The sequence below is a fragment of the Agelaius phoeniceus genome, chromosome 5, assembly GCF_051311805.1.
Source record: "Agelaius phoeniceus isolate bAgePho1 chromosome 5, bAgePho1.hap1, whole genome shotgun sequence".
NCBI lineage: Eukaryota > Metazoa > Chordata > Aves > Passeriformes > Icteridae > Agelaius > Agelaius phoeniceus.
Genome location: NC_135269.1, coordinates 1701933 through 1715875, shown reverse-complemented (window position 1 = coordinate 1715875; position 13943 = coordinate 1701933). Strand labels below are relative to the sequence as shown.

Genomic DNA, 13943 nt, shown 5'->3' with positions numbered 1-13943 from the left:
ATCTTCTGTGCCTCAGTGTCTGGTTTATGGTTATGTGGCCCTGGCTGCTTTAAAGACTCAACAGCAAAGCCAGGGGCTACATAGATGCCTTGGAAAGGATTTCTTTGATCAATGTGATGAGACAACAGAAAGATGCTATTTCCAGCCCTACCAAAGAGTGTGCCTTGCAGAGCCTGTGGCTGGTTGACCTCCAGAGAGCCGTGGCAATGCTGTGCTTCATTAAGCTGGAGAAAAGAGTCTCATAAACATCTTCTTTGCTCACCAAAGAAGAGAAAATCTGAAATCTTGTGCTGGTACAAAATAAGAGAGAAATAAAAATACTCAGTTTCTAGAGCTTTAAATAGAGAAAAGTGAAATGTGAAAGAATTGCATGCACGCTTTTTCCCTTAGTCATTCAGTGGAAGGTGGAGTAGTTAAGTCTGTGGCGCCTTTAAAATGATTCATTATTTCCATAGAAGCCAATTGATGTTTATCCTTCAAATTGCTCTGTGGGCATTAAAATAATGGAGAATTATATTTGCTTTTAATTTTGTTTCCAGACAGCTTGGCCTGAACATTTATGATGTGACTTGGAAACCATATCAAATAGTGATTTATAGCTGCTGGTAATTGTGTGAAGATTGAAGATAGGCTGGATGCTGCTTTCCTTTGCTTTTTTTTTTCCTCTTTGCCTCCCCCATTCTTTTGCTTACAGAGTGCTCTTGAGTGCAACGTGGTGAAAGGCCAACATCTCTGCCTTCATTGCTTTTCCTTGTACAAGCCACAGCTAATGAAGATTTTATTTCTCCCTAATACGAGGCTGTGTGAAATGAATTGTGGTTTGTGTTTGATAATTAGTTTAAGGTTTTTTTTTTTCCTTTGCATAAATTTCAACTGGTTTTGTGTTGTCGTGATAATCACCCCCTTTGTAGGGTGGAGAGAGTGGTGGTTTTTAGTCAAGCTGGATGAGTATCATATGCAAAACATGAATGGGGAGGGAGAAGACTTTTCTTTGTGGTAAGGCATCTGTTGAGTGTATGGATGTCAAATCTGCTCCCCAGGTGAGCCAACACAAGTAGTTCATACCTAAATTTATCTATCTGTTCTTATGGCTCAAGGAATTTGTTATCCCTATTTTCCTAAATTTATTTTTCCTGCACAGATCTATCTGCCTTTTTCTTCTACTGAGTAAAAAGCTATTCTTAGAGTTTTGTGCATAATATAATTGAACAGAAGAAACAAAGGGGATTTTGTGGACTATAATAGAAAAGCCCAGTAAAGGTTATGCAAATTTTGAGAACTTTTCTAGTCATGTTGCAAACTCCAAAACAAATCATTTAAACCTAAAAATTCTTAATTGTTATTAAAATTTTTCAGGATACTGTTTTCATATTGAATATAAGTGTTCCTTACAGTTGTTTCCTGCCCTGACAAAAATAATCTGTCTGATACTGGGGCATGCTACTTTTGTGGTTTGGTCCTGCACATGCAGCAGTGTGTTTTAGGTTTGTTTGGTTTTTTAATTTCTGTACATAAAAGGAAGCCTCAAAACATACAGCAAGTGCATTTGGGCCCACTTAGGAATTCCAGATGGCACTGTGGCCTAAACCAGCTGTTTTTCAGCATTGTAAGGAATTATTTTTTCTTCTTATCTTAGTTAAAAATGAGCCTGTTTAGTTTTGCTTTTGTTCCCAGCCTGTTTGCTTTCTCATTCTCATGCCCCAGAGCATTTCAGTTTTAGTCACTGCATGACATTGCTGAAATCAGGGCTGGAATGAAGTCACAAAATGAACAGCAAGCCAGTCTTATCCAAAAGTCATGGGAGGGAACTGCATTCACAATTATTGGCATAGATGAGCAAATGAACACTGACCATTGTGAAATTAAGTCCACCTTATCTTAGCTCCTCGCTGTTTTGTTTTGTTTTATCAAATTAGTTGTTTGTTGGTGTTTGCAAACGTTCTTCTTGCCACAATTCCCGTGTATCCGGCCTTGGAGCTTCAATGAGTAAAGTGCTTTGGAAAGAATCCAAATCCAAAGAATCCAAATCAGTTCATGCAGAGGCTATGCACTTAGTAAAAAACAACTTACAAAGACTGAACGTGGATTTTGTCTGCGCTTTTACCCTAAAAGAAGACTCCCTGCATATCTATCTGTGTGCATGTGCATATATACAATAAATATCCATGTATGTGATTACATTAATCTCAAATTTTCAGCAGTTTCCTCTCTTGCTTTCACATCACCACAGTGATTTACACTAAATTCCAGGTTTCCTTGCCCTTTAGGGAAACACATTGTCATCTATTTTCTGAGTAATGGTCTGCAAAGCATATGCAGCTCTCTACTGTTTTTTAGTAGAGACTCTGAAAAGTAAAATGTTTTAAAATGTTCTCATGCATTCAATTTGTAATATTTTTTAGAAAACAATTATTTAAATAGCTGTAATTTTACCTAGTCAGACTAGTCTGATCGTGCTGTAAATTGACCCTGAGAGAGATGAACCATTCCTACTTTTTGACTCACATAACTCATCACAGCCTGGTGTTTGACTGGGACAAATCTGCTGAATCTCAGAGTTAAGGCTGGGTTTACCAACACACATGGCAGCACAAGGAGCTGGAGGCCCTGTGGCAGAAATCCACCATGGAGAAGGGCTCCCCCTCTCCCCACTTGGTACTAATCATGGAAAACAATGCTGGCTGCTTTGCAAAATATCAGTGCTGCTGCACAGAACCTCTGCTTATAGCCCACTGAGTCAGACTTGTTTACTTCATGGAAGTATTAATCTCTGCCTCTGATTGTCAACTACTCCAGCTTGATAGAATTTCAAGCAGTAGATGACACAATTTTGCTGAAAATATGAGGCTTCTATTGCATTTTGAGTGATGTATTCTGCCTCACTCCCCTTTGGTCCATTTGCCATGGCTGAGGTTAAGATAGATAATTAATTACTCCCATCCCAAGCCTTGTTCTTTAATTTAAGGATTTTCTTTAGCATCTGCCAGAATCTTCTGCATGCACTCCTGAGATGTTAAGCAATGAAAAAGCCATTAAATTAAATTCAGGCATTAATTTTTTTTCAGCAGGATGAAATAGCACTCCAGTAGATTAAGCAGTTTCTGGTTTATTTCATAGCATGGCAAAGAAATGTGGGAAGAGGCTGGCTGGTTCTCTGGCTGCAGGAGAGGATGGTGAGTGAGGAAGCCTATCTTCTGGTCCTGCAGCTTACCTCAGTCTTTGCAAGAAGCAGGACACGAGGAGGGATCCATGGAGTGAAACATCTGTTTGCCAAGGGCCTGATGTCCACATTATGCAACTGGGAAGACAGAGGGAAGGGGTTTAGCTATACTTAACTAATACATAATTTTCCTCAGAAATGCTTTTTTATTGCCTGTAAAGGCTTTTCTGAGAACGAAGCAGTGTCAAGTTGTGTTATTCTGTTCTTTGTGTTTTGAGGTCCATGAATGCTGTCATGAGTCATTCCTGGCTGGGGCTTTAATCTCTCTCCTTCTCAGTCTGACCAATTCTCCATGCTCTTTGCTTGCCACTCCAAGGAACTTGTACATTCTTTTCACAGACATAACTTCCCCATTAAACAAACTATGTATTTTAGCTTTTTCTAAGAAATACATGAAAGCAAATTAGCACAAAATCTGCTGCAATCGTCTCTCTGGGAAACACGTATACCTGCTAAGCCCTAAACAGGAGCAGCAGGACTGAGCTTATGTGTCAGAGACACAACAAAGGGAAAATGGTTACTCTTGGAGTGCCTTGAAACAGCAATTCTATGCAGAATTTATGGAGGGTTTTAGTGCACCAGCTAGTGGGGCTGAAATGTCACTTCTGCATTGAAATTCCATATGCCTTCTGCCTTTTTAGGTGTTTTACTTCTGTGTGCATCCAAGTCTCACTGTTCTTTATTAGAATTTAAAGATCCTTGAACCTTTGCAATTGTACTGTATAGCTGTCAATTCACAGACTTGACAACTTTAAGGTTTAAAACAACCCACTTTTTTACTCCATTTCAGTTGTGGTATAGCTGCCCAATATGCAATTGCTTGGAGAAGAATGTTGTTGCTACCATACCAGAATACTAGAATTTAGTTGCATGGAGATATTTTACAAATCTCAGTATATGCTTGGGATTAATTTCATTGATCTGGGCCTAAGCACTGAACATTAGTTGTTCTAGATTAGTTATTCTGTAGTTAGTACTCAGGCATCTCTCAGGAGAGTCCCCTCCCATCCCAAGCCATGTCTCCAAAACTGTTTGTGCAAAAAGGCCCTGGCTATTGACCACGTCTCCACAGGGAGCCTGAACAATTTATTCAGATGGGCTGAGTCAGCTGCAGATGGTGGAAGCTGTGAAATCAGATATGATGGAATTCCAAAGTCTTTGCAGACCGATGATCGATCTATTCAGTGTTGTTCTCTGTATTTAAGGAATTATTTCATGTTAATATTTTCCACCTGCAGATGCTTTAGCAGAAGCTGTGATGAGTTCACCACAGCTTGAGGCAGTGCCCAGCAGTTTGTTCACTGCTGTTTTCTCACCTGTATTATTTCTCTCTTCTTTAGTCTTCTGGCACCAGCATCACAGTGGACATCGCTGTCATGGGAGAGGCCCACGGCCTCATCACAGACCTTCTGGCTGATCCTTCACTGCCCCCCAACGTCTGCACATCCCTGAGGACAGTGAGCAACCTGCTCAACACACAGCTGACCTTCCAGGCCATCCACAAGCCCAGGGTGAATCCCTTGGTGTCCTTCAGCGAGAACTACACCTGCTCCGACTCGGAGGAATGTCCGGAGAAGGGAGAGAAACTGGCAATCCCCAAGGTGAGTGCTGGAGCCTGCCTCTCCATAAAGGATGTCATTGGGCTGTCAGATGTCACTGGGATTTTTGTGTGAACTGCCATCTCTTCTTCCTTCCCTTAATTAGAAGGGTGAAGCGTACAGAATCACAAAATCACAGAATGATGAGGTTGGAAGAGACCTCTAAGATCATCAGTACAACCTATGCCCTAACACCTCAACCAGAATATAGCACCAGGTGCCATGTCCAGTCCTTTTTTAAACACATCCAAAGATGGTGATTCTACCACCTCCCTGGGAAGAGCATTCCAGTACTTTATTATTCTTTCAGTGAAAATTTTTTTTCTGATGTCCAACCTATACCTACCCTGACGTAGCTTGACACTGTGTCCTCTACAGAAGTCAATTAAAACGTTTCTATTGATGACCTTCAGGTGCTTTGGATCAAGTCTAAACTGTTGTATACCCCACAAACTGACAAAAATATCACAATCATTAGTATGACAAATACTGTGAGCTCATGGAAGTTGTCTTGAGAAGAAAAAGATGACAGAACCATAAATATAAATGTAATACTGCCTTGAAAAATGGCTTTATGAATGCTCAGGGATCAGGCAGGAAATAACCAGTGTTAACCACCCACACTTAGCAAGTGAACAGCTAGAAAGAGCACATCAGATTTGAAGTAGTGTGAATTGTAGGTTTGTTAATTAGCTGTCCTGCAAGGCTTACATTTCATTTCTGAAACTAAACCAAAATGCTTTTGTACTGCAGCCTCCCTTGTAAAATTAAATATAGGCAGAGTACATTGCACAGGCAAATGCTTTTATGTTTTTACAGTTTAAATGGCACAGCCAGTCATTCATTCCAGCATTTCCAGGCATCTCAATTGCAACGCTCGTGATTCTTTTATTACAGCTTAGTGTGATGATAATTGCCACCCTATTTGCCTGTTTAGCAGCTGTATGTACAAAATGGATGTTCACAGGTTTTTAAGCACATTTCCCAGTTTACTTTAGTGACCATATCTATAATGGCTGTACCCCAGGCTCTGAGGGGAAGAGTTTAGTGGAATAGCACTGCTATCACACCAGCACACACAGGGAACAGATACAAGTTTGCTGTTGCATAATACCCTATGAGGAGAAGAGAAATGAAGGATGAAGAAATGAGTTAATGCTACAGAGAACTAATTTGATTGAAGAATTCATTGACCTAAATGTATTCTGGTTCACAAAATAAATAGTTTGCATGTCTTTATTTAAAGTGTCTAAAAGCAGATTTAGGACCTTCACCTTAACCATCTGACACTGAGCATTTTGTGTAAGGAGATAATGTGTTAACATATTTATATGCAACTTTGAACTTCAGAACCACAGATGTCTTCCATCTCATATTTCTTAACCCTCTGGCAAAGTCCAAGCTCTCCGTTGCAGATATATTTATTTTAGTTCTTAGCTATAAACACTTCACAAGAAGTGCACAAGAGAAAGAGCTTACAAAATTATAGGATCTGCAACAGCAAATCTGGCTCCAAAAAAGATCCTTTATTATCTTTGCCTTCAAAAATTTGAAAAAAAAATGTGAATCCTGTTTTTTGGAGAAATGGAGGAGACAGGTGAAAGAAAAAACGCAGGGGTGGTCAAGAAAAATCTGCTGTAAACAGTGATGCTTCCTCTAAGCTTTCTGAGATGTCACATCCCAGAGCATGAAAGTTTTATTTCAGTGGGTTGGGTAGATATGGCAGGGAAAAAAGTTGGAGCTCCCCTGCCTTATTTTTCTTACAGCCTTTCTTGGCTTGAATCTCTGATTCTGAGGATTCATGACAGTTTAAATCAGAGTAGTTGAGGTTGAAAGTGCATCTGGAGATTGTGTAGTCCAGTCCTATCCCTCAGCTCATTGAGGAGAAAGTTTCTCTAGGCTCACCCTAGATCAGGTTGCTCAGGAGGATGTCCAGTTGGGTTTTGAGTATCTCCATTAATGTAGATTTCACAGCTTCTTCCAGCAACTTCTCTGTGTTCAGTCCTTCTCACAGTAAAAAAAAATAATTCCTACATTTAAATAAATGCCTTGTACTTCAGTTCTTGCTCCATTGCCTCTTGTCCTGTCACTGGGCACCCCTGGAAAGAGCCTTCTCCTCTACACCCTCCCTTTAGGTATTTGTGTACACTGGTAAGATCTACCCTGAGACTTTTCTTTAGACTGAGCAGTTCCAACTCCCTCAGCCTTTCCTTTCCTGACAAATGCTTCAGTCACCTTTATGGCCATGCTAACTTGTTTAAGTACCTTTGGCCACATCAGGTGTTGAACATCTGTGGCTATGGGGCTGCAGATATATAAATATATATATATAATATATATATATATATATATATATATATATATAATATATAATATATATATATATATATATCACTTTTTTTAAACTTGAGATAGGGAGGATGATCCAGACTCCCCAAGCATTTAAAGCATTGGCTGTGTTTGACATGAATAATCCCTGGGAGAACCCAGATTTAAAGGTGTTGTCAGACAGAAGGAAGCCAATGGAGATGGTTTATTTGTGCATGTGTGGAGGTTTTGCAGCCTGTACCAACTGAAGGGCCCTGGTTTCCCCACAGCGCTTACGGAGGAGTTTGCCTCCAGGACTGCTGAGACGAGTGTCCTCCACGTGGACCACCACCACATCAGCCACAGGACTGCCCACCCTGGAGCCAGCTCCAGTGAGGAGGGACCGCAGTGCCAGCATCAAACCTCACGAATCTTCGTCATCCAGGTTACACATGGCCTCCTCTCTCTTTTATCTTTCTTTTCGGGGAGATTTCTTTGGTTCTGTGTGCAAAATGCATTCAAAAATGCTGGCTGTGAACTGTGTTAGAATTACTTCTTTGTGTTTCTCTAAATTGATTTGACAAAGAAGCAGCATTCCCATTTTTTGTCAGGTTGTGCCAAAATTATTCATATTATTGGGTAGAAAAATAATTTTTTTAAAAAAATCTATTTATGCTAATGAAGTGCAGAACTGCCCAATAAAATTGGAAGAAAGGCAAAGATATCTGGTTAAAGTTTTCATGACATGCAAGTTTTCATGATTGCCTGGCTAAGAAAAACTGCAGCAATTACATCAGCAATTTCTAAGCACACATACTGATGTGGTCCTGTCATTAAACCAGTTCCTAAAGCACTTCTTCATCTCCCATTCTTCTCAGGGTCTGATCCCTGAGCTGAAATCATGAAGCACATGATTCCAGCTCAGGAATCCTATGGATTTCTCCTATGGAATGGAGAGAAAGTTTTGTCTGCTCAGCTGCTTATAGCCAGCAGCCAGCTTGTTTGGGGAATGTGCAGAGGTTGTAATAAAAGTTGCACTAGCTCCACATCATGTCATTACAACAGGGTTTGCTCCTTTCTGGCTCTGTGAATACTTTTCTGTTCCAGTCAGAGAGGAGCAGAGCCTTCAAAGGAAGGTGGAGGGTGGCCAGTTGTAGTACCACCCTGTGAGAATAAAGTTCAGGTCCCCTCCCTACCTCAGCAAGGGCCATCACCTTGGAGCTGGTGGATGAAGAAAGAGTGTGGAGACACTGGGGAAAGGAAGGTCAGAATGAAAGCACTATGTTCAAGAAGAGAATTCAGAGCTGGGACATCAGAAGACTCATGTGCTTTTCTGAAATTCCAAATTTGCTGCTGGTAGTGGGGTAAGAGATAGGACTTTGGAAGGCCCAACATGACCAATGTTGGCTGTTGGATAGATTGGGGGAATGCAGCCCCAAAGAGCAGCTTCCTTCCAAGGTTGGCCTCTCTTCAGATACCTAAATCTGTCCCGTGGATGAGGCTGTCACACAGGGTGTTGAGGTGCTCAAGGCAGCCTGCAGAGTACCCTGAAAGCCTCATGCAAGAAAAACACATGGTTTGCCAAAGTTCCCTTTGTGAGAAGTCCCATCTGCCTCAGTAAAAGTAAATATAAGGAAGCTGTAACCAAATGCAAACGTTCTTCACTCCCAGACCTGTGGTTCCTAGGGTGCATTTGATTTATGCTGTTGATCCCACTCTCACGTAGTGTGTAAGTGTCCCAAGATGGGAAGGAGAGGGAGAGCAATTAAATATTATTGTTGGTCCTTTCCTGTGGTTGTTATATAACTCTGCATGAGGAGCCAGCTAAGCAGGCTATCAATTCTTCTTATGTTTAATGTCATAGCCAGTGGTGTAATTATAGCTCTGTCAAGCCTCCCAGCCTACTGTTTGCACTACTTCTTTCACAGTAGGAGAAACAATGTGTATTCCAGAAAGGGGGAAAATGAATCCTATAAGTCTAGCTTTAAAAATGTTGGCAGACCAAGAGAGATCTGCTTTCAAGGAGAAGAATTTTGAGCTGAAGAGAAAAAAATATATCTTGGTTATCTGCCACTTTCCCTGTACCAAATTCAAGCACTCCACTGGTCACAGAGAAAGAAACATTTCATAAGTTGAACAGTAGGAGAGAGGCTGACACTGGAATTGCCCTGTGGCAGATTCTCTAGTTACAAAACATGCAACATGTTCCTCACAATGTGGGACATGACTTCTGGATTTCTGTAGTCACATATTTGCAAAAATCCCCCATAACTGTCAGTTTGAGATAAGTAATTCTGTATTCTTCCAACCCCATGTCACTGAACTGGGTAGACATTATACTGGAAAAATAATAGAGCTCCCACATTCTTTCCTTCACTCACTTTTATATCAAGTGATTCCCCTGTAGGAACTCAAAGAATGCGGGTCAGAGATTTTTGGTTTGAATTGGGTTATTTTACTGTTCAGTGGGCCAGTGTGTTACATTCTTCATGACAATGAAAAAACAAAGCAAAATCTTTTTTTTTTGTTTCTTGTAAACATCTGTATTCTTTCTTTGCCTCACTTCATCACAGATTTTAAGAATTTGGGCCCATGAAGACAGCCAGCAAGTATTTTCATAGGTAGTACTTATAGTCCAAAACAAGATGTTTGCAGAGGTAACACAGCACCACATGCTTTTTTCTTTCAGAATGATTTTTTTTTCTTCAAGTTTATTTTTTTCAAGCTCAGCTGGAGCTGTGCTACTTTAAAAGTCTGTCTTCAGCATTGAGTGTCATCTCATCCCTTGGATGAGAGGCTGTGAGGAGAAATGTGGAGCCTGGCAGACTTGTCCAGAGAGCTCACAGCTTGATAAGAGCCAGTGCTGCATCCCTGCAAGAAGCTGACGTTTGATGGGTGTCATTCAGGAAAGTGATTATAAATACAGTTTTCTTGCTGTGTAGAAGATTTTGGCCTCTTCTGGCATACAATTACCACCCAAAGGCTAAAATCATAAACCCATGCTGCTGCAGGGGACTAAAATCTGCTCCCCACACACAAGGACACGTGCACCTGGATTCCTGCAGCACAATTCTCTGGCCCTGATGTCTCCAGGCTCTGAGAGAGGCATTTTTTGGGGAGTTCAGCAGGTATTTCACCTGGTTAGGGCATGAAGGGGCATACCATTAAGCACAGCCATGCAGGATACTTCCAGTCCTCCCCAGCCTCCTGAGGAGTTCCTCCAGTGCCCCAAGGGTTGTTGTGTGCCTGCTGTGGCACAAGCAGCTGAGGACACTGGGTTTCAAGTTCTGCTGAGAATTTGTGTCACTTCTGGCTCTTTTAAGGAGGTGTTAAAGGAGAACATAAATTAACTTATTTCAAGCCAACTTTTGAGCCTCTTTGTGCTGTCAGAGCACTATAATGAAGGCATCTTTTTGTAAATAAGGCAAATAGGTCTCAGCACTGAGGGAAGTCCAGGTCTGGACTGGCTGCATTGTAAATATTTTTGCTGAAGGTGGGACACAAACACCATTTCAGCCAACCCATGGATGTCATTTCTCTCACCAGATTTTGAGCTATCTCAGTATCACATATTCCTTGTTGCAGCTCCTCACTTGATAAGGTCTGCCACTAAGGAGGCTTTTTCCTGCATTGAATGTTGCTTTTCTGTGCTCTGGTTTGGCAGCTCTGACTCCTGGAACAGCTCCATTCTGATGACAATCACCAAGAGCAGGTCCTTCTCCACCTCCTACGCCGTGTCCTCCACCAACCACCTGAATGCCAAAAGGCAGAGCCGCCAAGGTGAGTGGCACCCCCAGCTCTGCCAGCCTGGCCTGACTGTGCCTACAAATCACATGGACCCTGCTCTCTTCATGATGGAAAAAACCCAGTCTTTATTCACTTTTTGGTACAGTTTTGCAGACCTCATGTGTGACTCCAATTGGTCAGGAGCTTTCTTGCCAATCACTTTGGTGGTTGTTAACAAGTTCTTATTCTGTATTGATTGGCCACTCAACCCCCTGATGTGTACAGGCGGGAAAAGTTGTTTGTGAGAGATAGTTTTAATTTTTCTATCTCATCATCACATTTTAAAATACTGCTAGGTATTCCTATTTTGGAAAAAACTCAAATGTTTTCATATGTAGTTTTGCATCACATTGAAGTCACTGGTTTATATCTGTTTATATCTTCAACACTGCACATTTGAAGTAGTTCTGGAGGACCTAAGTGCATGGATGTACTTAAATAACTCTCTTTGTATTTTCATGTTTCTCGTATCTTGATTGTGAAAAAATCTTTGCTGTAGCAAGACACGTTTTCTCTCACTTTTGCCAGTAAATGGCTGAATGTTGGATTATTGAAAAAAAATTTTGCTTTTTTTTCCTGGTAATTTTATTTGTGTTTACCTTCCCTGGTAAATTACTTTCTTTAAAAACCCCAAGAGTACACACAACAAAAAATATTTCAAGAGACTGGATCTCTGCCAGCAGTAGAAAGCTTGCTGTGGTTAGAGACATTATTGTGAGAAGTGCTGTTTAAATTCTCAGGACTTGTTTCAAATTATTGAAAGACCATGTGTATTGCATCCTCTATGAATTGTGAATATTATTTGGTAACATATATCTCAAAGATAGACAATAATCCAACTCAATCCTCTGTGCAACTAACAGACTGTGAAATGTTTTTAAAGACACATTTTCGGTGGATGGAAAACTGATATCTCAATGAATTCATAAATGTGAAACAGAGGTTTTCTGTGTTTTAAAGCCACTTCCCTCTGTCATGGCCATCTGATAACATTTTAATTGCTCTGAAGGCTGTAGTGTTCTGATCTCAAGACTGGCATTACATCCTACTTGCAATCATTGAATTAAGACACTAAATACATACCACATTTCCTGAAGAAATACCCTTAATCAAAACAAAGATGCTGGATATCTCCAAATTACAGCTCAGAAAGTATCAGATTTTTTTCTTTTTTTAAACTCTTGGATTGTCAACAGTAAATCATATTTTAGCCTCTTATCACAGTAAGTTTCTAACAGGGAAAAACATTGGAAGTGTACATGTATATCCTGCAAGGTTAATGTTTCATAAACTTAGATCAACATATTGCCTTGTTTTAAGACAATTTTTGTGTCTGGAATGCATTTAGATAGGGGGCAAAATTGAAACATAAAACCCCTTCAAGTTCCTAAGGCCTTGCTATCCTTTGGCTTTGAATATGAATGTGGTAAATTAACTGGGGCTGAGTTCCTGCAGACTTCAGAACAGGAGCTAACTGAATGCCTTTCCTTTCAAGATAGATGAAGTTTGCTCTTCTGCACTTTGAGTCTTGTTTTGTCTGAGACTAGGAATTGTAAAGTGGATTCCAAGAGAAGGCAGCTCTTAGTTTAAACACTGGATGCATTTCACCTCGGCAGTGGTGCTCAGGTGGAGTAAGGGACAGAGCGAACTACATCTTGCTGGTGTTGCACATGTGGATATTGGCAGTTTCTGTACTCTGGTTCAGAATGCTGAAATGGTTGCAGTTCTACCTTAGTGAGCAATAGAAATAGAAAAATAAACTCAAGCTGAAGGTCAAGGCCAAAATCTTTGAGAAATGCCCCTGAAGTGCAGTATTGTATAATGTATGACTACTAAAAATTGCTCTTTTTGCTCTATTGCTAGCCTTCAAACATGTAGAAATCCAAATTTTCTAGGAATGTGTGTGAGCCTTCCTTGACCCTGCTTTAGTGATGGTGAGAGAGAAGCTGCAGATGGCTCTGGGAGCTGCTTGTTTGGGCTGTGTCTCTGTCGCTAGCACATGTTGATACCAGCAGTGGTGCCACAAACTCCTCTTGTCATTTTATGCCTGTCCACTCAGTGCATCCTGCTCACCAGGGAAAATATGCTTTGTATTTTGGGCCAGATCTTCAGCAGGTAAAAGTGGCTGATAGCAATTGAAGTTCCTCACTCTGTGACAGCCCTGGGCTTGGCTCAGGGTGGAGAAGGGAATTCTGTTATCTATTTTGGTTTTGGAAACTATGCTGGTGCATCTCAAGAAGAATATTTCTGCACAGTGAACTAATACAAGCATCTGCCACTCCTGATAATTGATAAGACTCCTCTTGTCCTTCGCCAGGTATCCCACCAAATATTTCACCTCTCACCTCCCCGTGCCATTCGCCGATTCAGGGGACGCCTGCCACGAGTCCTACTGGGAAAACATCTTCTGTGTCATTTCCAGAGCCCACAGACACTGACACCAAGCAGGGCCTAAAGCCACACAAAGTCTTAACTTCTACTCAGAGTGCACCTAGCCTGTCAGACCCTGTTACCAGCCCCTCCATCATCTGCAGCAGGTAAGATGATCATTTGACATGACTTGCAATCATTTCACACTGTTCTCATGAACTTGTTCTATTGGCCCACATAAAAGTTTTTTGTGATTTGCTACAATGTTTGTATTGATTTTTCAGGTTTATAGTACTTCAGTAAATGTGTAGATCAATGCTACAAAATACTTTTAAAGTGGGAGACTGTTGGCTATGTTTATTGCTCCTGTCAGGTGGACAGCCTGATTCCTAAACAAATTCTTGGTCAATGACCTGCAGATCCTAAAGTTGGATTTCATGTTTGCAGCTTGTGTTTCTGGAGCCATGCCCTTGACATGAGCAGTCACCTTTAGGTCACAGCCAAGGCTTGCACAGCAGGCATCTGATGTGCATAGAAAAAATCTGACTGCTGAGGCCAACAATGCCTGAAGACCGTGATTTTTGAGCCTTCTCTCAGGAGGAGTGGGTCCTGTCTTCCCTAGGAAGAGTAAGATTTGATACTATGGGGATTTTTTTTTTCTA

General features: G+C 41.0%; 1 protein-coding gene across 3 annotated transcripts in view; it reads left to right on the top strand.

Annotated features, from left to right (window-relative positions):
- PDE3A (phosphodiesterase 3A) overlaps positions 1 to 13943 on the top strand; it is a 219397-nt gene that overhangs the window by 176237 nt on the left and 29217 nt on the right. For all 3 annotated transcript variants that reach the window (XM_077178110.1, XM_077178113.1, XM_077178112.1), the window contains 4 exons: positions 4561 to 4821; positions 7416 to 7570; positions 10790 to 10905; positions 13229 to 13448. In XM_077178110.1, the coding sequence (XP_077034225.1) occupies positions 4561 to 4821; positions 7416 to 7570; positions 10790 to 10905; positions 13229 to 13448 (752 nt within the window). The remainder of the gene's footprint in view (positions 1 to 4560; positions 4822 to 7415; positions 7571 to 10789; positions 10906 to 13228; positions 13449 to 13943) is intronic.